Here is a 24,672-nt window from a genome sequence, read left to right as displayed (position 1 = left end):
TGCGCAGAGAGCATGATGTCTGCGTGTAATTTGAATTGGGTGTATCGATGTACATAATTGAAGCAGGGGATCAGGACGTATACATGATCTGTGTATCAAAAAAATCAAAGTCCACATGTATCACGTAAAAAATGTAATCATGTTTGAATTATTATTTAAGTATATTATTATTTCGTAACTATAATTACACTTAATAACTAGCCCTGATTCACGTGGTATAATATAATATAATATAATATAATATAATATAATATAATATAATATAATATAATATAATATAATATAATAATGCATAAACATCACGTACAAATCTATATTTACAAATATACCCTTAACATCAGGGTTATATTCAGGATAATGGAACAAAAAAACACACGTTATTTTTTCCTGTTTATAATACGAAACAACAAAAAGGCGATCTACAAAGAACAAAAAAGGACTAAAACCTCAATGAATAAATGTCGGCTTTGCCAACCCCCAGTAAACCTCAAAAGGAAGAGGAATAGGTGGCAGTAAGCTTGGACCAGGTGTCTACTGGCGAGTACCTTGGTGTGTCGCGCGGATAAGCTCACGCACTCGTCTCGACCCGTGAGCGCGCCGCGGCAGTGACAGTCGCCATTTTATTTTGAAAATCAAACAGAACTGGAGGCACAGCGACCCTACTATTTCGTCAAGTTTGATGTGAGAAACAAGAAGGGATGAACATCTAAATTACTTTCTTGGAAGCACGGTGAGATTTGTAATATATTTAGTAAACAACCGTCGACATCTTTATATGTTATACATAAGTAACGATATTAATACGGAGGATGGCCGTTAGCCACCAGCGCGGGGTAGGTGTATTTGCTGAAGTGCAGCTGTCATATTGGTCACATCAAGAAAGTAAGAAATCTTTAATTTAGCCTCATTTCTCGGGTAGTGTTGGTATTTTCTGTTAATATATTTGTTAAATTGTCACTGGAGTCAATGTTGCCCCTGACTGGGTGTAACGTTTATGCGTCGTTGCGAGACAGCAATTGCAACTATAACGTTAGCGATTCCACAGACTAGTCGGATCCCGTAGAAATAAGCTAACGTTAACAAGGCTCATGCTAATGTTAGCTGGCAAGATCGCGCAAAACCCATCCGCAGTACTCGCGGCCTTCAGGCTCACGGCCAAGGCATGTGTAAATATTCCTAGCTCTTAATAATTGATTGGTAAGTATTGTGGCCGTTAAAAATTCTAAACAGCACATTATTAATTGGTATTGCCAATTCATATACGCCAACTTGAAGAAGGCTCATGTTGCTAATGTTAGCTTCACGTTAATGCTAATTTGATAGCATTAGCTCGTAGCCAACAGGGAGTTGGTAAGAGGTTAACGTTAGGTATTGACCAGGAGCAAAATATACCGATTAGTAGACATATTGAAGTGGAGAAAATCCCACAGTGAGCGTTTACAGATCCTACGGTTAATGTTAACGCTAGCTAAATTATTCAGCGGACATGGTGGCTAACGTTAACTTAAACTTCTCCCTAGCAAGTGTTTACCAGCGTCATGGTGATGTTAGCTTGGGTTAGCTAAGTGACCCCGCTTGCCAGAGTATGGTCCCCGAAATGCTACATTTGATTTAAATCCATTAATTAACTTAGTCACACAGCGTTAAGATATCTGATAAGAAAATGACCCGTCTTAACGCTCCGTAACACACCAGATTGCTAGCGAGTACTTAACTGTCAAGATTTGCTAACTTCAATTAGCTTGCTCTTTGTTTCAGTGGGTAATTTCTCAGTTTCTGTCCATTACTCATTAGGAATTCCTGTTCAGTTGCTCTTAATACCACGTTCTATCGTACTGGTTGATAAAACTGCCGTCGGGATTATGCTTTTGTTAGCAGAGAAGTTGGTTAGTTTGGAGAGAAACTTAACTAGCTTTCAGTCAGTGTGCCAGGTATTAGGGTATAGTCGAGGCCTAGTACGGGCTACTGGCACGACGAGTTTATATTAAGTCTACAATATCTCCCTGAAGATAGCATACTTAGCCGCAAAGCTTTAACTTATACTGACCGTATTTAATAATGTATTTGCACATAAATGTCCGGGTAGAAGACTAAAATGCGTTTCACTGCACGTCCTGGTCTGCCATGCACGTAGGCCTCAAAGCCTGTCACAATATTTTGAGTTGTCAATGGATGGATACTGCCCTGCATGAGTGTAAGACATAACAAGTCTAACATACAGCATAACAAGTTTAGTGCAGTTTATAATATAATTGCTCTGTTTTTCTTGCTTTTCTATTTGTTGCTGTTGTGAAATGGTTTTATGCTTGTATAAAGTCATTTTAAACTTTTGTTGTTTCTTTACAGATGCTGGACTTGATTTTATGCTGAAGGACTCTACCTAACACTGGGAGCCGCTGATCGGAAAACCCATTTGGAAGCCGACTTTTTTCACACCTTTTTGGGGGGGGGGAGCAGAAGTAACCTATCACTGAAGTGACTAAAGGGGAATAATGGTGATTTTGCGCCGTGCTCGGCCGCCTGCTTCCGCCCCAACCAGCAATGAATCTTGACTCGCTCTCGCTGGCTTTGTCTCAAATCAGCTATCTGGTGGACAATTTAACAAAGAAAAACTACCGAGCCAGCCAGCAAGAAATACAGCATGTAAGTGGCATCAAAGACATCAAGTACATTTTCTGACAACAGAGATCTTCTAGTTTATTGATATGAAGTGTCTGGAAATAGCTCCTTGTATCTGAATATACTGATGTGTTCCCTGTGCTCTCTCAGATTGTAAATCGTCACGGTCCTGAGGCAGACAGGCATCTACTACGCTGTCTCTTCTCCCATGTGGATTTCAGTGGCGATGGTAAAAGCAGTGGCAAGGACTTTCACCAGGTAATTTTTGATGAGAAACACACTGATAATTTCTTGTCTCTTTTTTTTTTTTTTAAAACTCAGATTCTTGTTAGTTGTGTTGGTGCAGAAACTAATATAGTTTTTATTTAGCAAGAAAAAAAGTTTTTTCAGGGGCAGAATTTATTATTCAGTTTCTTTTACCATTTATTATTAAGGATATTTGCAGAGCCAGGCAACTGAAAATGCATTAATGTAAGGTTTAAGCATTTGTAAATGAGCACTACCTAAGAGGATACATAAGGCTAACTTCTTTAAAGTAATGATAAGTGAATGATTCCTAAAAGGAAATATCATCCATAAATCCCAGAGTTTATGTAATAGATACCACCCATAATAAATATGGTTACAGTTAACTAAATAAATACTATAAAAAGTTCTGATTTTGCTCTGAGGACTCCTAGGAGTATTTACAGAATATTGAAACATTTTGGTGTAATTGCAATCCTTGAATGAAACAGTCGGCAAGCAAACGTTTGTCTTTTAATATTGAAGATATTCATAGAACTATTTTTACTTCAACATATCAGCTGCGATAGTTTCACATCTCCTTCTTTCATAAGTGTGACAGTTTCAGATGAGATGGGATGAAGCAACTGCCACTAGGCAGGTCTTCTGAAATCAACCATTGATTTTAAAAAATGTTAACTAAATGAATTATATTATCACAATACTTTTTTTTGTTTTGCATTTGCAGCAAACTTTGTGAATTTATTATTGCTAGTTGAAATTTAACATGGCCTTCATGCTAAAATTTTCCAAGGCCATGTATAGACAAGTATGAATGAAATTACAAGAAGTTCTCATTTGCCAGCAAAATATGGTAGAAACAAAGTATGGCTGTGCGTTATTGCGCTAATGGCTGCAGCATTAGCGATTAGCTCAACCCTGATATGTGAGACATCACAGAGTTAGACAGACCTCTTCATTTCTCATTAACTCCGCTGTAGTTGTGCTGTTGTCAGTACAAGTATTCACTGTGTATTTAAAATACAGCTCTCAGACAAAATCTGATAGATTGGACATGTACTGAGACACTTTATTTTGGTGAGGTGGTTGTTATTCAAGTGGGATTACTTAATTTCTCTGACGGAGTCATCCCAAAGGGATCAATAAAGTCTAGTCTAAGTCTAAGGATTCATTTGCCATCCAACATTTCAACACTTCATGCCATGATTGGCCAGCTGTGCTGAAGTGAGAGAGAAGCGTCTCTCTCTAATCTTTTTTATTTGGTACACAACTATTTGTGGCACTTTTCACATGAACAACTAAGTGCAACATTATGAGTGTCTGAAAATGTATGTAGTTATCCCTGTTGGTATCAGCCCCTCTCTGTGACAGCTGTTTTTGCACTCCCTACCCTTACTAAAAGTCAGTGAAACTTTAAAAGTTACTGAAATAATAATAAAAAAAGGCTGTTGGTATTAGAATACTAGTTAAAAAAAACACACACACACACACACACACAGCTCGCTCGGGCCAGCTTATTCCTTCTTTGGGACAGTCTTGACAATAATTTTCCACATTATGCTCATGGTAGAATTTTCATGGTTGGTTAGACGTGATTTAATACTGCATGTTATTTCTTATCGAAACTTACTGTCTTATTTTGCTCTTCACCTGCTTCTGTTCTCTTTACTCTCTTCTTCTCCTCGGTATGTTTTGCTTTTCAACTTGCCCAAGACACAGTTTCTGATCCAGGAGTGTGTGTCGCTGATATCAAAGCCAAACTTTATCTCTACTCTGTGTTACGCCATTGACAATCCTCTGCACTACCAGAAGGTAAGGAGCAGATGTGAGAATTTCAGTATTATCAGTGCAGTAACTTGAATGGATATCAACCCTTACTGAAAGGATGATTCTGAGTTTAGAGAAGACATATTCCTAAACACAAGCAACTGTTTTAAATGTATTTATAGGTTACAATTAGCTAGATCAGACATCTCAATTAGAAATGGAAATGGCATCTACAGAAATATTGCAGGTGTGTACGAATAGGACAAAATAAAATATTTACAGTTCATGTTCATTAAATTGCCTTTCAGAGTTTGAAGCCGTCGGCCCACTTATTCACTCAACTGAGTAAAGTTCTTAAGCTCAGCAAGGTCCAAGAGGTAAGCCAACTCTGCAGTGGGTTTCATTAATTACCTAAGGGGACAATGGTCATGGTTTACAAATATTGATTGTCTACTGTCGTATGTTTGTGCTCAAGACTCTCCATCCAAAATGAAGAAACAGAATTTAGAATTTCTCTGTCATTTTTTTCATTTATTTCCCAGGTCATATTTGGCCTTGCTTTGCTCAACTCCAGCAACACAGACCTTCGCGGCTTTGGTAAGTAGTTCTGGTAGACCCTGATACATTTAAACCTGTAGCAAACATGAGTGCACATCTGAGTAGTAAGTAGGGCTGGGCAATAAAGGAAAAAATCATATCAAGATATGATTTTTCATATCTGTTGATAACAATATATATTACAGCATAAATCAAATCACCATATCTGTTGAAGTTAAAGTTTCCTTTTACTCCTAATTGAGATGTGAAGATACCATAAGGTCAATTTTAGGGCTGCCCCCTAAATGTTGAATGTTTGATGCATCAGCCGGGAAGACCCTGATTCAACTCACAGAATGTCAGTGGATGAGTTGTTACACTTTTTTTTTAGCTGCCTCACAGTTCACACACAGCAATGCAGGAGCAAAAGAGCAACAGGCTATAAACTTTAAATAAAAACCAGATCTTGTCTTAAAATGACCAAACCCCAAAACTAACTGTGGAGTTAGATACCTCACGAAAATCACAGAGTGACCGCGTGTTGCAGGCAGTGTGAGTTACTCAGATTTTTTTCCGCTCCGGTGTTGGGTGGAATGAGTTCTATTGGCGTTGTTATCAACCATGTCTTATGTCTATCGAGGAAAAGCTATATTGTGACATATATCATCATCGTTTTATCACCCAGCCCTAGTACTAAGTTATCAGAACAATTTCCATTTTGCCAATAAATCCTTTTAAGGTAAAACACTACAAAACAACTTCCAAGCCCATTTAGTGGGAAGATTTCTTGGCAGAAATATGAAAAGCATATAAACCTCCTTTTTGTCCCCACACAAAAGCCTCGGATGTTCCACATGTCCTTGTTGTGTGGTATTCATTTGAATTATTTGAACACAATATTCTTTTATGTTCACTATGGCCAATTTAGCAGTCTTTAATTATTAAATTTATTTTTGATATGGAGTGTTTGTGATCACCAGTTAGCACCAACAACAAAAGATAGACTGAAATAAATAAATAGTATGGATGTTGTTAAATTTTTTAAGTGTACTGTGGTGTTAAACCACTAGCCATAATAATTCATCTGAATTTTTAAAAATCAAAAATATGCATTGAGGGTTCCTAACATCCCATCCCATCCCAACAATAAGGTATGTGGACCATTTTCCACACACCCATTAAGACACTGAAAATGGTACTGTGTCAAAAGTAGTTTAAATGTCATGAGCCATAGTTTAAATGCTGTTTAGAATAAAGTCTATAGTGTTTAACGATTTTTCAGAGATTGTGCTTGAAATTCATCAAAGACTTGGACAGACATGCAGTGTCTATGCATGCGGACAAGTGGTGTGTTAGTGAAGTTGTTTTTAAATGACCACATCACTTTATTAATAGCAGTGTTAGGAACAACAAAATTGTGTCAGAAAAGCAAATTGGTGTTGTCTTAACTAGTTGTTTTTGTCTGTTTCTCAGCTGCACAATTCATCAAACAGAAACTTCCGGACCTCCTGCGGTCATACGTTGACGCTGATCTTGGAGGAAACCAGGAAGGTGGCTTCCAAGACATTGCCATAGAGGTCTTGCACCTGCTGCTCTCCCATCTACTGTTTGGCCAGAAGGGAGCCAGTGGGGTAGGGCAAGAGCAGATTGACGCCTTCCTCAAGACACTTTGCCGAGGTATGGGGGGATCAAAACAGATTTGTTGCAACCAACCTAGTTATATCTTGAAGCATAAATATATTTGCAATTGAACAATATGGCTTTGGCAGGCTATATAGAACTCAGATTCTGTTCTGTGTTCTGTGTTGCTATGCCACATTTGTTTACTTATTTTTGTGTTGTTTCAGATTTCCCCCAGGAGCGCTGCCCTGTGGTGCTCGCACCACTGCTGTACCCTGAAAAACGGGACATTCTCATGGACAGGATCCTACCAGACTCGGGGGAGTTAGCTAAGACCATGATGGAGAGTTCTCTTGCAGAATTCATGCAAGAAGTTGGCTATGGCTTCTGTGCTAGGTAAATTTATGTAAAAATTCAACTACAACTAATGCATTCATAATATATTTTAAAATGGTCCTGTTTCTACACATCCATTAAATATAATGCCAGTGAATGCAGAGTATTCACTTGAAAGACCATTTATGGTCTCAGACTAGGCAACAGTTGGCTGCCAGGGTGCTACTGCATGCATAGTATATGACTGAGACACTGAATACATATCACAGGCACCGTTTAGTTTTGCCGTGTAACAGATCTGGTCACATGAGAAACATGAAAATATTTTTACTAACATGTTTTGCAGCAGTATAAGTTGTAAAAAAAATTTTAGCAAAATCTGGTCTCATTCTTAATAGAATTTATAGTTTAATAGATTTGAATTGATATTGTAGTCAACACTGACCTGTTTGTCTCCCTAGTGTGGATGAGTGCAGAAACATAATCCTCCAGTATGGGGTGAGAGAGGTGACGGCCAGCCAGGTGGCCAGGGTCCTGGGCATGATGGCTCGTACACACTCTGGCCTAACTGATGGCATCCCACTACAGGTGAGTTGCTTATGGAGGAGCCATGGACTGCCAAAAGTCTAAGGTCACTTTGACTGTTATAGTTTGGAAAAATATACTATAAAAGGAGTAGGAAATGGGTTCTTATGGAGATTGACACAAGCAGCTCAGATTTAAACATATAGTAAATGTACAGGATATAAAATTATAACTTTCACTTAAGAGAGACTAAAGACTAATGACTGTGTAAAATGAAAATGACTCAGTGTTGCTGACATTTGATACAATAGTTGTAAAAAAATATTGGTTACTGTTTGTATGAATGTACTGGTGTCTTAACATTTCAGCACACCAAAGCTTAAATGTTCTGTGTTTTCTTTTACAGTCCATCTCTGCTCCAGGCAGTGGTATCTGGAGTGATGGTAAGGATAAGAACGATGGCTCGCAGGCTCACACATGGAATGTTGAGGTTCTCATTGACGTTGTCAAAGAAGTGGTAAGTGACTTTTAGCAAGTTCAGTTTATTTCAAATTGTTTGCCATAACTTTGGCTGCGTAATGTTTATTATTTTCTGCATACTACCACAGACAGCACCCCAACACTGGCATTTTATAGAATCACTCTGGGATTGCATTTTTTCAAATTCTGCATCAGTATACAAGATAACACATACATTAGCTCTGATTACTTTCAGAAGCGACTGAGGTTTCACTTCAGTTTTTTTTTTATCTGTACCCCAGAATCCCAACCTAAACTTCAAAGAGGTGACGTACGAACTGGACCATCCTGGCTTTATAATCCGGGACAGTAAAGGCCTGCAAATAGTGGTGTACGGCATTCAGAGGGGGTTGGGCATGGAAGTCTTCCCTGTCGATCTCATCTATCGGCCATGGAAACATGCTGAGGGACAGGTAACTGACTAATGTTTGATCCAGCAGAATGATTATAAGTGTTTAATTGTTGTGGCAAATTTGGGAATAATTAGCTGCCAAAAATAAGAGTAAAGATAAAATGGTAATTATGTCAATAAAGGAACTGTGCAGTTTGCAAAGTAGTTTAGTAAAATGTCTAATTGCTTTGTTTCTCTCTTCAGCTTTCGTTTATTCAGCACTCCCTGATGAGCCCAGAAGTGTTCTGTTTTGCTGACTACCCTTGCCACAATGTGGCCACTGACATTCTTAAGGCCCCACCAGAGGATGACAACCGGGAGATTGCCACATGGTATGGAGCTTATAGCTTGGCCACTGTGTAGTAGGGTTTAGTAGTTGCAGACTTATTACTGTGTTTAGACTTTGTTGCCATCACTGTCAACATTTATTTGTTGTTTCTTTACATTTTAATTCAGCTGCACATTTAAAGCAATGCTTCATTCAGCACAGTCTTCATATCCTGTAATGTGATAGTAAATACCCACATTATTAAGCAGGATGTCCCACAGCCTGTTGTAGTAGAGCCACAGTTTGATCCACTGAATATGATTCAGTCTTTGAGCTATTACTTCACTTTAAATGACATACGATTTGCTGCTGGTTTGAACCTTTGATTGCCAGTATAATATGTTTGACTGAGTGTCACTAACTCTTTACAGGAAAAGCCTGGACCTGGTTGAGAGCCTGCTCAGGCTGTCTGAGGTGGGCCAGTACGAGCAGGTGAAGCAGCTGTTTAGCTTCCCAATCAAGCACTGCCCAGACATGTTGGTGTTGGCATTACTGCAGATCTCCACCTCCTGGCACACACTGCGCCATGAACTCATCTCCACCCTAATGCCCATCTTTCTGGGCAACCACCCCAACTCTGCCATTATCCTGCACTACGCCTGGCATGGACAGGTTGGTGCTGGATTCTGTCTTACTGTTAATGAAGAAGTCATGTTTTTTTCTGTTTTCCCCTGGTATTTTGATTATTTGTTGTCTTATTTGCTCAATAAGTTTTGTGTTTTTGCATCTATTATGTACTTCCCAATAAAATCCCGATGTTTCTTTTTCCAGGGACAGTCTCCCTCCATCCGTCAGCTAATAATGCATTCTATGGCTGAGTGGTACATGAGAGGGGAGCAGTATGACCAAGCCAAGCTGTCTCGCATCCTGGATGTGGCCCAGGACTTGAAGGTTTGCCAGAATAGACTAAACAATCATTGACATGAAGACCACTTTGAATTTTCAGTATGAAGTAGAGCAGTCAGCAAATGGCAGCAGAGCACATGGGACTGATTTGTTCCTCTGTGTTTTTTATGATTTATTATTTTTAAGCAGCATTTCATTAGAAAACAAAGCATAGGGACATAACGTGTGTCCTGTGCGGAGAAAAATATATATATATTAAAAAAAGACATTGACAAGTGAGGTTCTGAGATACTTCTTATTCTCAGAGTTAATAGTAATTAATAATAAATGTATGATATTGAATTTGGGCTATCGTTAATTGTTGGTATGTTTTTCATGATGCTCAGTACCTACATATGTTTCTTTTCTCTAGTCTCTATCGATGCTGCTGAATGGTACTCCATTTGCCTTTGTTATTGACCTTGCTGCACTTGCCTCTCGCCGTGAATACCTCAAACTTGATAAATGGCTGACTGACAAAATCAGAGAGCATGGGGTATGTCTTTTGATTTGAGTGTAGTTATTACCAAAAAGCAGTATGGATTTTTGATTACTTGTTCATGTCATTTTATTTTAAGCATATTACCCTGAGAACATTGTATTTTACAATAATTTTATGTTATGTCCATGCATCAGGAACCTTTTATCCAGGCGTGTGTGACATTCCTGAAGAGGCGATGTCCATCTATTATGGGGGGTCTGGCCCCAGACAAGGACCAGCCCAAAAGCGCCCAGCTGCCTCCAGAGACCTTAGCCACCATGCTGGCCTGCCTGCAGTCCTGTGCTGGGTGAGAGCCGATTTACCCTAGTGTGCTTGGTGTTTTTAAATAACTGTTTGTTGACCCTCTGAATGAATGTCCAAAAATGTCAGCGCTGGTCAAAATGAAGCATTGGTTATATTTGATAGTGTTTTGACCGTACAAGACTAACAATCTTGAGGAGTTTGTATATAACTTGACTGAGACAGACACCACTCTTACTTTTCCATACAGTGATAACCTTTTAACTTAATGAATTTTTTTACTTCTTCCTCAGGAGTGTGTCCCAGGAGTTGTCGGAGACGATCCTGACCATGGTTGCCAACTGCAGCAATGTAATGAATAAAGCCCGGCAGCCACCACCAGGGGTAATGCCAAAGGGACGTGCCCCCAGCACCAGCAGCCTAGATGCCATCTCACCTGTACAGGTATCCTCATATGAAAGCCAAATCATGACTCCACGTGCAAACTTTGAAATGCCTTTTTAATGTTAGAAGTCACTGTCAACACAACTCATGTGTATTTTGTACTTGCTTAAAAACATAAAATATAACTGATTATTGTAATAGTTCTGTTATATGTCCTTGGTTTTGTAAAACATCTGTGGAGATCATGGATATGTTGCTTGAACATTAGCAGGTTTGTACCAGTGACTCTTCCTCTCTTGCTCTTCTCTAGATGGACCCTCTGTCTGGCATGGGTTCCTTGAACTTGGGGGGCACAGCCACCTCCCACACTCAGAGCATGCAGGGTTTTCCTACTTCACTGAGTTCAGCTTTTAGTAATCCCCAGTCCCCAGCAAAGGCTTTCCCACCTCTCTCCAACCCCAACCCCAGCACACCATTTGGGGGCATTGGCAGCCTGTCCTCGCAGCTCCCTGGTATGGACTCTGGTACTATGCTATTTGATTATCTTCTTTTATTGCAAACAAATGTTTATACTAAACACTCTATACTATACTGTCATAGCCATTTTAAAGAATCTTTGGATTCAGTAAGAAATGAGACTGGAATAATTAGTTGCATTACATTTGTAGTTAGTTACACTAAATATTGATGTAAATATAACGTATACAGTAAACCTAAGGAAACTGTGGCATAGCTTGGTTTAGCCTAATAACTTTGTATCATGTGAACTTCAGTCAAAAGCCACCAGGAAAACATTTTGTAAACAAACAAATTTTGCAGAACATCATTTACATCATCAGTACTTATATTGCATAATATAATGCACAAAGGGTAGCAGTTCGGAAGATGAAGTAGGTACGGATTAAAATGATTTGAATGTTGTTTTACTTCTAGGTCCCTTGGGCTCCGGCATTGGTTCTGGTATTGGCTCTAGTCTGGGGATGCCAACAGTAAGCACCGATCCCTTTGGCACCAGGAAGATGAGCACACCAGGCCTGAATCCACCTACCTTTCAGCAGAGTAAGATGAAGGCCTGTAAGTGGTGGTGGTAGTGGTGTGACTGAGAGCCCCGCCTTGCGCTGCTCAGCACTGTATTTCCTCTGCAATTGTTAAGATTATCATCCTGATTTGCAAATTTGTTTGTATTACACCTTTGTGTGCTACACCAGTGCCGTTTTCAAGATTCAATTTCAACATTTTGTGCACTTCTAGGTGGCTTTCATTTCATGCCATACAACTTAGACTTAACTGCCATGCAAACTTTATCATAGAGGAAATACAGATCAGTCTTCCATTCCTTGTCTGCTTATGCTGACTGCCCCACTTTGGTGTCAAATGTCTACTTTTTAAGCATCAAAAAGAGTTCTAACCTGCCTTGATCAGTTAGAAACCTTTTAGGTGCCTTATGCATCACTTGATTGTACAATAATTTTCATAAATGTGTGAATTACTTGGCACAATCTGCACCATTGGTAGAAAACTACATTCAAGTAAATGAAAAACTAAGAGCCTTTTTCCTCTCTCCTCCCAGCTGACCTTTCTCAGGTGTGGCCTGAGGCAAATCAGCACTTTAGTAAGGAGATAGATGACGAAGCCAACAGTTACTTCCAGCGCATCTACAACCATCCTCCTCACCCAACTATGTCTGTGGATGAAGTATGTATCAATATTATTAATTTGCTCCTTAACAAAATACAGACTAACCCAAGAAAAATTGATCAGTTCTTTTCATCCATATTCTAAATAATGTTGCTGCTCTTCAGACTCCCTCATCTCTCACTACATTATTGTCTAGGTACTGGAGATGCTGCAGAGGTTCAAGGATTCAACCATTAAGCGGGAGCGAGAGGTGTTCAATTGCATGCTTCGGAACTTGTTTGAGGAATACCGGTTCTTCCCCCAGTACCCAGACAAGGAGCTGCACATCACTGCCTGCCTTTTTGGTGGAATTATCGAAAAGGGTCTTGTCACTTACATGGCCCTTGGCTTGGCCCTCCGATATGTCCTTGAAGCCTTAAGAAAACCCTATGGATCCAAAATGTATTACTTTGGGATTGCTGCCCTAGATAGGTTTAAAAACAGGTAATGACATGTTTTCTTTTGTAAAGTGAGTATTAAAACAATAACGGTCAACTTGTGTCAAGCTAATATATCTTATGTTTGTAGACTAAAGGACTACCCTCAGTATTGTCAACACCTGGCTTCAATTGCCCACTTCTTGCAGTTCCCCCACCATTTACAAGAGGTAATCAGGTTTCCTTAATTTATTTTTGTTGACCATTTTTAAACTCTTAGTTTGTCCTGGCTCTGACTTCGGAACAGGCATCCCACATACAGATAAATTAAATCTCTCGCTCTGCACCTTCAAATATCCTGTGTGTGCAGTATATCGAGTATGGCCAACAGTCACGGGACCCTCCGGTGAAGATGCAAGGCTCCATCACAACACCTGGCAGTTTGGCACTGGCACAAGTTCAGGCTCAGGCCCAGTCGCAGCAACCCGGTGGCCCCAAACCCCCACAGCCTGGTCAGCCCAGCACCCTTGTCACCACCACAACAACTACAACCACAGCAGCTAAGACCACCACCATTACAAGACCAACACCCAGCAGTTTCAAGAAGGATGTGCCTGTGAGTTTGACTGATGACCCAGCAAGCTAATATGTTTCTTGTCAATGCTTTACTATTGGTTGTTTTTTCTACATGGATTTAGACACCAGTTTCAAAGGTGTAATTGTCCTTGTTCTTACCTGCAGCCCTCCATAAACACGACCAATATTGACACTCTGCTGGTGGCCACTGACCAAACAGAAAGGATTGTAGAGCCTCCAGAGAATGTCCAGGAGAAGATTGCTTTCATCTTCAACAACCTCTCTCAGTCCAACATGACACAGAAGGTAAAGGGACACTGACAAAACATTGTGTATATCAATAGTCCAATAAGCTTTTTTGTAGTTTGGGTAGTAGGGTTTGTTAAACCATAACTGCTTTTCTCAGGTTGAAGAGTTGAAAGAGACAGTGAAGGAGGAGTTTATGCCCTGGGTGTCTCAGTACCTGGTGATGAAGCGTGTCAGCATTGAGCCCAACTTCCACAGTCTGTACTCCAACTTTTTGGATACTCTCAAGAACCCCGAGTTTGTCAAGATGGTCCTCAATGAGACTTACAGGAATATCAAGGTAAAACAGCTGGGGATACAATGGTAATTTTAGGTTTCCAAAATCTAAAGAAGTGCAAACATTTTTTTATTATTTGCCACACGTTATACTTTGCCTAGAGAGGCATTTCACACTTGAGTCTCCCACATTGTACATCTGTCTTTCTACTATCAAGTCTTAAGACACCTCATTACCATGCCAGATAATTGTTTTTTGTTCTTACTTGCCACAGCACTGCTGAAAAAAAGATTGTACTGACATTTCCCTCCCATCTATTTGTTTTTTTTTTTCAGGTTCTCTTGACCTCAGACAAGGCAGCTGCCAATTTCTCTGATCGCTCCCTGCTGAAGAATCTGGGCCACTGGTTGGGCATGATTACACTGGCCAAAAACAAGCCTATCCTCTATACAGTAAGAATTTGTAATAAGTTTGTTCACTCTGTGGTATCATTATGTGTTGAGGCTCCTGTCAGGTTTTTCAGCTGGCTATATGTATTTTTTTTTCTCCTTTCCTCAGGATCTGGAAGTCAAGTCTCTGCTACTGGAAGCCTATGTGAAAGGCCAGCAGGAGCTACTTTATGTGGTTCCCTTTGTGGCCAAAGTTTTGGAATCCAGTCTACGGAGCATGGTGAGCAGCGCAGGTGTAGGCAAAAGGCAGACAAAAATACCTTTTATTTATTTATGTATTTTTTTTGTCAAACGGTAAATAAAGGTGGCTAAAATGTATCTGATTTCACATGATGATCCCTGTTCTCTTTAATGTGATTTCAACTAATGTGTGTGTCTTTGCTGTAGGTTTTCAGGCCACAGAACCCCTGGACCATGGCCATAATGAATGTCCTTGCTGAGCTTCATCAGGAACATGATCTTAAGGTAATGGAATACTCTTCCTAGTTTCCACTTAAACCCAAGCAGCACTTAGACTTATAGTATAACTTATACTCTTATACTATTAGAGTATAAGTGCAGTCCATTGAAGCCATTGTAAATGTTAGGTTAGGTGACAAATATGCACTGGTCTTGCTACATAAAAGTATTTAACTTGATGAATATAACGCAGCCTTATCCAAAAATAACTATTTAATCTCAAAGTAAATAGATTTAAACCTGTTTGTGATTATGATATGTTTACCGGTAACTACAAAAGGACCTGGTGAAAGGTAAAAAATAAATAAATAAATAAATGAAAAATGTATCAGTGACAAGTGTGACATGTTTGCTCAGATTGTTCTCTTGTGTATTGCAGCTCAACTTGAAGTTTGAGATTGAAGTTCTGTGCAAGAACCTGTCTTTGGACATCAATGACCTGAAGCCAGGAAACCTGCTAAAGGACAAGGAGAAGCTAAAGAGCCTGGAGGAGCAGCTGTCTGCACCAAAGAAAGAGGCAAAGCCCCCAGAGGAGATGCTACCAGTCTCTACCACAGGTGGATGCTCCATATTTGTTCATTTTTGTGATGTTCGCCTTAACCTACACCTACATCTAAAATATGAAAGTACACAGACACCGTTTGCCTTTATGTGTTATAATAAGGTGCCTAGGTGTTCTATATTTAGCTGTGGTTAGGGAATATTACCCCATGTGAAAACAAAACTGCAGTTAAGACTCTCCCCTTACAAATAATTGAAGAAATTAACCATCACCCTTCCAAAACTACTTGACTCAGTGGGAAGAACTTACATTCATCTTTATTAGATTTGATTTTGAACATGAGGTATATAATTTCATGTATCGGTATGCTTTGATTATTATTACAATATTAATTTTAGCTGTATCACCTACCCCTGTTTTGTCAAATCAGATCTGTGTTTTGCTCTGTGAATTGTTGCATATTTGCTTTCTGTTGATGTTGTTTGAACAGTCTGCTTTTTCTTGTGATTTTAATCAAATAAGCGTTTTGTGACCAACAGGAGACTTTGTTCCATTTGCAGCTCCTCCCTCAACCCCAGCTGCCACCACCACAACTTGCACAACCACCGGGCCTCCAACCCCACAGTTCAGTTATCACGACATCAATGTGTATGCCTTGGCTGGCCTGGCCCCACACATCAATATAAATGTCAATGTAAGTATTAAGCACTGAGCATTGAGCATTGAGCAAACCATCTTTGTCAAGATCACTCCAGAATTTACTTAATATAGGTGTCGGACCAAGGAAAAACATATGGTTCAGGTTACAAGAAGAAGCATCTTTCACATTGGTCTGCAGTATTTGGGTAGATCTCTGATTTAGGAAGATGAAAATTGTAACCTTGCATAAAGTGTGCTGTAACATACTCTGTACACAGCCTCATCTCCTAAATCTACTCTCAACTCCTGCTCCCAAACAGTTCAACATCACATCAGTCACATCAATATGTGCTTCCTATCCCACAAAAAGGTGGCAATGATTTGGTCCACAGATTTTAAAAAGTTTGGGCAAACACAAAGGAATACATAAAAATGAGAGGAGAACTCTAGAAGTCATTCATTTTTGCTCCATTAATTTCACTTTTTTTTTTTTTTTTTTTTTTTTTTTACTTTTTGAACATAATTTATCACTCAACTTTTGTCTCATGCCTCCTCCATTCTCTCTCTTCAGATCCCTCTGCTACAGGCACATCCACAGTTGAAGCAGTGTGTACGGCAATCAGTAGAGCGGGCTGTGCAGGAGCTAGTGCATCCTGTGGTTGATCGCTCTATCAAAATCGCCATGACAACATGCGAGCAGATCATCAGGAAGGACTTTGCTCTGGACTCGGAGGAGTCCCGCATGCGTGTCGCTGCCCACCACATGATGAGGAACCTGACTGCCGGCATGGCCATGATCACCTGCCGTGAGCCCCTGCTCATGAGTATTGCCACCAACCTTAAGAACAGCTTTGCCGCTGCTCTTAGGGTAAGCTGAACACCTACGTAAACACTTCCGTTCTTAATTGCTTGTGTTCCACAAGATAGAGAGAGAGCTTTCTTTTCCTGTGCATCATCCCTGTTTCTTCAAATTTCTTAAACTCTTTATTCTCTCAGGCACCAACCCCCCAGCAAAGGGAAATGATGGAAGAGGCTGCAGCCCGGATTGCTCAAGACAACTGTGAATTGGCTTGCTGCTTCATTCAGAAAACAGCTGTGGAGAAGGCTGGCCCTGAAATGGACAAGAGACTAGCCACGGTGAGACTTTAAGAAGACTAGCACAACAGCTCTAAATATAAATGCATTTCTGATGCATGAACTGTTGCTAGTGTAAAAATGGATTAAGCCATTTTCATAAGGTCAAGGTCAAAGGGACATTTGTCTTCTGATGTCTGGTAACTCCAACTACTTCAGAACTATTCATGTTGCTCTTGATTGGGCACTTTGGATTTTTATTGTTACCCAGACTAAAGAAAATACTGGCATACCTCTGCTTCAGAAGTGGACTATTCTGTTATGATGCAAGTGTAAATTGTAATTTTGGCTCATCTTTTGTGTTATTCAGTTTTACATAAATGTTTTTAATATATTTTACTTAAAAGGTAAAGTCTCAAATTTCTTTATCTGTTTTCTGCTCTTATTAGGAGTTTGAGCTGCGGAAGCATGCGCGCCAAGAGGGACGACGTTACTGTGATCCTGTTGTTCTGACTTACCAAGCTGAACGTATGCCTGAGCAGATCAGACTCAAGGTAAGATCACTGTAACATCCAGTCATGCAAGTATCAGGGGGAAAAAAAGTCATTTTTGATTCAGCCTATGCTAGTTGCAGCTTAAGACATGTCATTATTTCTTGTCAACACAGTTACTGGGTCTGTCCAATAGGATGACGATGATTCAGTGTCATCAGTTGGTGGATACAGAATTTAGTAACAAACTGCATGTCTGTGTTGCAGGTGGGAGGAGTGGACCCTAAGCAACTGGCTGTGTATGAGGAGTTTGCCAGGAACGTTCCAGGTTTCTTACCTAGTAATGATCTCTCACAACCCACTGGTTTCTTGGCTCAGCCCATGAAGGTGAGTTATTTATTTTTTTCTGTGATTCCCAAAACAAAACTTAAGAGCTAAAAAGATTTGGAGAGGAAAGTTTGAAAGGTCCTACTGTGCTAATTGAAAAAGAATTATGAATGTTTGTCTATCTCTGATTTGTACCAAAAGCAAAAAGATTACCCTAGATAATTTTTGTTGGTCTTACAATACAATATGTAAAAATCTAAAACCGCCAACACTTAACTAGATGGTACTTGTGACAGTGTCAGGAGATTTTGGTCACAGCTTGGTATTGTCATTTTAAACCGACAGAACTTAATTGCACCTCTCTATATCTCTGTTTACAGCAACAGGCATGGGCCACAGATGATGTGGCTCAAATCTATGATAAGTGCATGGCAGACTTGGAGCAACATCTTCATGCCATCCCTCCCACTCTTGCCATGAACCCTCTTACCCAGGCCTTGCGCAGCCTGTTGGAGGCTGTGGCTTTGGCTAGGAACTCCAGGGATGGCATCGCTGCACTTGGCCTGCTGCAGAAGGTAGGAGAGTTATTTTTTCATTGCAGTGAACGAAAAATAAGAAATAGAATAACAGGCAAGGTCTAGGATTAATTTGTGTTAGCCTGTGTTTTACTAAGTTGGTTTCTCCATTTCCCAGGCTGTGGAAGGTCTTCTAGATGCTACCAGTGGGGCTGATGCTGACTTGCTGCTCCGCTACAGAGAATGCCACCTGCTGGTCCTTAAAGCCCTGCAGGATGGACGTGCCTATGGACCACAGTGGTGCAATAAGCAGATCACCAGGTGAATTAGAACACTTTTGACTTGATATTGTTATATTCACTGTGATGTTTTACATAAGGTGGCTCCATAAATGGGATATTCTGTAGTACATAATACGTGAGTCTAATTTGCTTGCTGGGTTTGTGTTTACAGGTGTCTGATTGAATGCCGTGATGAGTACAAATACAACGTAGAGGCAGTGGAGCTTCTGATCAGGAACCATCTTGTGAACATGCAGCAGTATGACCTGCACCTGGCACAGGTACACACAGTACATAGTGTCATCAGTTAGCATGAGTTACTAGTTTGTTTTCTACTTATATTTCATTTTGGGGCTTGGTACTGTTGGTACACAAAAATGATGACGATGCATAAGAGATGTGTGATTCAGTTGCTCATTTGATTGTTACTTTGATTGCAAAGTAAAGCCTCAAGTGCCATCACTTAGTAATGTCAATTTTTGTTTTCTTCCAGTCAATGGAAAATGGATTGCACTACATGGCAGTAGCATTTGCCATGCAGTTGGTGAAGCTGCTGCTGGTGGATGAACGCAGTGTCAGCCATGTCACAGAGGCTGACCTCTTTCACACAATTGAGACTTTAATGAGGACCTGTGCACACTCCAGAGCCAACGCACCTGAGGGGTAAAGAACTACTACAATGTTAAAACAATAAAATGTTTTCATTTGTTGTGTCTGTATATGCTTGACATATTGTGCTTATGGTTTTATTGTAGATTTTCTGCCATGCATAAACCCTTTTATTTGCTGCATTCAATAATATTTTAAAAATAACTCTGTGCTTTTTTTCCTTGTCCTCAGTCTTCCCCAGCTTATGGATGTTGTTCGCTCCAACTATGAAGCCATGATTGACCGGGCCCACGGTGGACCCAACTTTATGATGCACTCTGGGATTTCACAGGCCTCAGAATATGATGATCCCCCAGGCCTGAGGGAGAAGGCAGAGTACCTCTTGAGGGAATGGGTGAATCTGTATCACTCAGCTGCTGCTGGCAGGGATAGCACTAAAGCCTTCTCTGCCTTTGTTGGCCAGGTAAACGCTTATTTATCAGTTAAGTAGAAATGCTCAAAAACCATGGCATTTGTTCCTCACATTTACCTCCTGTCCCCCCTCTTTTCTCTCTCCAGATGCACCAGCAAGGCATCTTGAAGACAGATGACCTGATCACAAGATTCTTCAGGCTGTGCACAGAAATGTGTGTGGAGATAAGCTACCGGGCACAGGCAGAGCAACAGCACAACCCAGCAGCCAGTGCAGCCATCATTCGAGCCAAAGTGTTACCACAACCTAGATGCCTTTGTTAGGCTCATAGCCTTGCTGGTCAAACACTCTGGAGAGGCCACTAACACAGTGACAAAAATCAACCTCCTCAACAAGGTACAGCAGCATGACATAATATACGTAATGTTTATCTGTTACACAAAAGTAACAAGTATAAACTGAGGAGAGATAGTCTAAAATGCAATAAATGAGGGATGTGTGATGTATGAGGGAGCTTCAAAAAGTTTGTGGAAAAAGGACAGTTGGAAAAAACAGTTTAAGTTATGATGTTTATTTTTGTGTTGCAACATGCATTTAAGGGTTCATGTTAGAACATGTTATGACACGTTAGTACAAGAACGTGCAGGTGCATTGAGATCAAAATCCCTGCATATGATTTTTAGCTATGTACTTTTTCCACTAACTTTTTGAAGCCCCCTTGTAGATATTTCCTACCTTTTGACAGAGATATAAATTTAATACAGCTAGCTGGTTAAAACCTAGTTTGAATGACTAGCCTTTCTCACTTGGAAGGAACAAATTAGACCATGTGTACATTTTTATTCTAATTTTGTTCTACATTCTGCCTCTAGGTGCTGGGTATTGTAGTTGGGGTGTTGATCCAGGACCATGATGTCCGTCAGACAGAGTTCCAGCAGCTGCCATACCATCGCATTTTCATTATGCTGCTGTTGGAGCTCAACGCCCCTGAACATGTCCTGGAGACCATCAACTTTCAGACGCTTACCGCCTTCTGGTAAGACATCCACTTGGATCAACCACATGCAAAGGGTTACCTACCACAGAGGAACTGCAGTCAGTTGGCAGATTAGAAAGCTGATAGCTAGTGCTGATATTCAAAATTAAGATGTTTTCAGTGTTTTTGTCTGTATGTTATCCAAACTGTGGATTCACTTTATCCTCTCATCTGCAGCAATACCTTCCATATCCTGAGACCCACCAAAGCTCCTGGCTTTGTGTATGCCTGGCTGGAACTCATCTCCCATCGCATCTTCATTGCCAGAATGCTAGCACACACACCACAGCAGAAGGTAAGCAAGGATGAGACATTTACTTTTCACATACTTTTAAAAGCTTACATTCTTTATTGTTCATAGACAGATCTTGCTGCTTTCCTCATGTTGTGTTAATTTCGGTCTAATTGGACTGATGTTGTCTTTCAGGGTTGGCCCATGTATGCACAGCTGCTGATTGATCTCTTCAAGTACCTGGCCCCTTTCCTGAGGAATGTAGAGCTCAACAAACCTATGCAAATCCTCTACAAGGTGCTCTGTTCTTTTTCCTTTATAACAACTGCCTGTATCAGACAAGTTTGACAACAGTGAAACCCATGTTTCTGGTAATTTTTGTTGTATTAGTAACCTTGGAATATTTGCAGTGCTTTGATACCTTGATAGACCAGTGTCAGTGCCATGACACTTAATAGATGACAGCCTTTGTCTACCTCTGTTCATAACTTGTGTGTGTCAGTCTAGTGGTTAATGTCCAGATGTTTCCTGTTAAATGTTTTCATTATAAAACCTAAAACTCATCTCTTTGCTCCCCCTGTCATTTTGTTTTGTAATTGGTTGTTTCAGGGCACACTGCGAGTGCTTCTGGTTCTGCTGCATGACTTCCCAGAGTTCCTCTGTGACTACCATTACGGCTTCTGTGATGTTATCCCACCCAACTGCATCCAGCTCCGCAACCTCATCCTCAGTGCCTTTCCACGCAACATGAGGCTCCCTGACCCCTTCACACCTAATCTCAAGGTAGACACACACGCACTAACATTTTCTGATTTTCGGATTACACACTGAGTGACAGCTGTGTGGGAAATAGTGGTGCACGTTTTCAGTCCAGATGAGTAGAGGACATCGATTAGAATGATCTTATCAATCTGTCTCTCCATTAACACCCCTCTTCTGCAGGTGGACATGCTGAGTGAGATCAACATTGCTCCCCGCATCCTCACCAACTTCACAGGCGTTATGCCCTCCCAGTTCAAGAAGGATCTGGACTCGTATCTGAAGACTCGATCACCAGTCACTTTCCTGTCTGAGCTGCGCAGCAACCTGCAGGTAGGACCAGTGCCCATCTTTTTGAAGTTATCTTACTATTAGTGTTACTATACTTCAGTTGATGATCATACAATTCTATTACTTTTTTTTTTAATTCCTTTTTCTCTCCCAGGTGTCTAATGAGCCAGGAAACCGCTACAACATCCAGCTGATCAATGCTCTAGTGTTGTATGTAGGCACACAGGCTATTGCTCACATCCACAACAAGGGCAGCACCCCCTCCATGAGCACCATCACTCACTCGGCACACATGGACATCTTCCAGAACCTGGCCGTGGATCTGGACACTGAGGGTAAGGTGGCAGCCTACAAAATAAATCAGTTTTTCTATCAAATAGTAGAACAAAGCTTTTTGCGGTTGGTTCAGGATCAGTCGGCACTAAAATCTTCAGTCTCCACATCTGCCATCTCTAAAGACAGTTTTACATTATATGGGATGTCCCTGACTTCTGTATGGGTTGAAATTACATTTAATATTTTGTGGTATCTAAAACACAAGTGTTAGTCACCGCAGGTTGTTTTGGTGTAAGGATCAAGAAGAAGATATTAAGATGTGCTTTAATTGACCAAAGCAGAGCATTGATCAGGTCTCTGCTGCCTTGTTTTCTCAGGACGTTACCTGTTCCTGAATGCGATTGCCAATCAGCTGCGCTACCCCAACAGCCACACTCACTACTTCAGCTGCACCATGCTCTATCTGTTTGCTGAGGCCAACACAGAGGCCATCCAGGAGCAGATCACCAGGTGAGGCCGAGTCTGAGTTAGATTATCTCGTGAGAAGGAATATATCCAACCATCGCCAAGTTGACGTACAAGGGCTGTTAACTAAAGCACTGTCCTCCCTTCCCACTCCAGGGTTCTGTTGGAGAGGCTAATAGTGAACAGGCCTCACCCATGGGGTCTCCTCATCACCTTCATCGAGCTGATCAAGAATCCTGCCTTCAAGTTCTGGAGCCATGATTTTGTGCATTGTGCCCCTGAGATTGAAAAGTAGGTTCAATATTTGACTCATTTTACTTGCACTTAATACAGTAACTGAACCTGCAGAATATTAAAACTCATTGCTGCTTTAGGGTGAATGTTCATAATAAAGTGATATCAGCCTTACCTTCCAGCTTTTGTGCTGCTCCTTGATAGATGTTCACGTCGCACTTCTCCCCTCTGTCCTCAGGCTGTTCCAGTCAGTAGCCCAGTGCTGCATGGGACAGAAGCAGGCCCAGCAGGTGATGGAGGGCACCGGTGCCAGCTAGCCTGTGAACCAGCCAGCTCATAGCCCTCGGGAGAGATGCCGCGGCCTTGACCCACTCCCCCACCACACACACACACACCTCCCTCTTTTCTGTTGGCACTGGATAAACTGGCAACCACAGTCATTTGAAATGTGGATGAAAGGACTACTGCTCACGGATCTAAAGATTTAGATTTTTGTTTATCCCTTTGGGGCTGAATTGAGATGGAGAGTGGATTGGGACATGCTGTTTAATATACTTTTTTGATGCTTTGATGTAAATATTGAAAAAAGGGAGAGCGGGAGAGTAAATAAGTGGAGAACAATTCACATGTCAAATAAAATGTATCCTGACATGTAAACATATTTTCACTCACTACCAAAGTCCTTGGTTTGCTTCCCTCCCACACAAATCTTTTTTCTGACCTTTTTTTGCTTTCAGAGGCTGAATGGTAGAAGATGAAAAAAAGCTGCCTGCTACTTTCATTTGATTCCTTTTTATCCCTGAGTGGGACAAGAAGATGTAGTTTAGTCTGCCAGGTGGGTGGGGGAGGGGTCTACTCCTGGTGTGTCAGTGTGTTGGTGGAGACCATTTGCTCATGGTTTGCCCATTTCAAAATGGCTCTGGAAGTCTCTCCCTGGCACTTGTAAAATTGTGCAAAGTGATGGTGACATCGTATCTTGACAATTTGTACAAAGATCCAAATTGAAGAACAACAATAGAAGGACCAATACAGCCCATTTTGTAACATTTTGAATGTTTTGTAAATGTATTGGTCCATGTGTTGTATTTTGTAGTCCTTTCTAGTTTGCCTTTAGTTCTTGCTACTTAACTGCAGTATGCATACATACAGGAAATAAAGCATTCAAACTGCAACGCATCTGTGTTCTTTGAGGACTACAAGAGTAAAATGATGGTGCTAATATACCAGCTGTTTCAATAATGTCACATGGTATCTTTTAGTAAACATAATTCGTATAAATACTCCCTGTATTAGTTTTCAGACTACAGGTCAGTGTTAAAAATGAATTGTTTTTAACATTTTGATTAAGGTTTAAATCTTGTTTTGATTATCACAATCCCCCCCCCCCCCCCAAAAAAAAAAAAAAAAAAAAAACTGCTGTGTGTCATTAATGGAAAATGTGTCATGTACATTCTGAGGACTGCATGGCCTGTCAGGGCCTTACAAGACTAGAAAATGTTACAACTCAAATCCTAGAAGCTGTATGTTGTCCAGTGTCTTAACCAATATCTGCATTGGTTAATATTTACT

The 24,672-nt window shown here is 40.6% G+C and overlaps 1 protein-coding gene across 1 annotated transcript; it reads left to right on the top strand.

The window, feature by feature from the left end:
- The first annotated feature begins 574 nt into the window (after positions 1–574).
- On the top strand, positions 575–24,275 carry cnot1 (CCR4-NOT transcription complex, subunit 1). The gene is given in 50 exon segments (XM_018703520.2): positions 575–730; positions 2,347–2,643; positions 2,770–2,877; positions 4,579–4,677; positions 4,941–5,009; positions 5,175–5,229; positions 6,643–6,846; positions 7,017–7,185; positions 7,587–7,713; positions 8,057–8,167; positions 8,412–8,582; positions 8,765–8,892; positions 9,260–9,500; positions 9,660–9,779; positions 10,147–10,269; positions 10,410–10,561; positions 10,809–10,959; positions 11,210–11,423; positions 11,833–11,958; positions 12,470–12,594; positions 12,734–13,020; positions 13,105–13,183; positions 13,324–13,569; positions 13,695–13,835; positions 13,936–14,115; positions 14,388–14,504; positions 14,611–14,721; positions 14,889–14,966; positions 15,340–15,517; positions 16,023–16,156; positions 16,673–16,969; positions 17,098–17,238; positions 17,625–17,729; positions 17,934–18,053; positions 18,374–18,568; positions 18,687–18,829; positions 18,962–19,070; positions 19,283–19,452; positions 19,630–19,861; positions 19,957–20,100; positions 20,102–20,206; positions 20,683–20,846; positions 21,024–21,141; positions 21,274–21,375; positions 21,688–21,861; positions 22,021–22,170; positions 22,283–22,463; positions 22,782–22,914; positions 23,026–23,160; positions 23,342–24,275. Coding segments are annotated over 49 exon segments (7,143 nt in total). The 5' UTR covers positions 575–730; positions 2,347–2,541; the 3' UTR covers positions 23,421–24,275.
- Positions 24,276–24,672: the final 397 nt, after the last annotated feature.

This window comes from Lates calcarifer, linkage group LG10, assembly GCF_001640805.2.
Source record: "Lates calcarifer isolate ASB-BC8 linkage group LG10, TLL_Latcal_v3, whole genome shotgun sequence".
In the NCBI taxonomy this organism is placed as follows: domain Eukaryota; kingdom Metazoa; phylum Chordata; class Actinopteri; family Centropomidae; genus Lates; species Lates calcarifer.
Note: the sequence above shows the minus strand (reverse complement) of the source record. Positions and strands in the feature narration are given on the sequence as shown.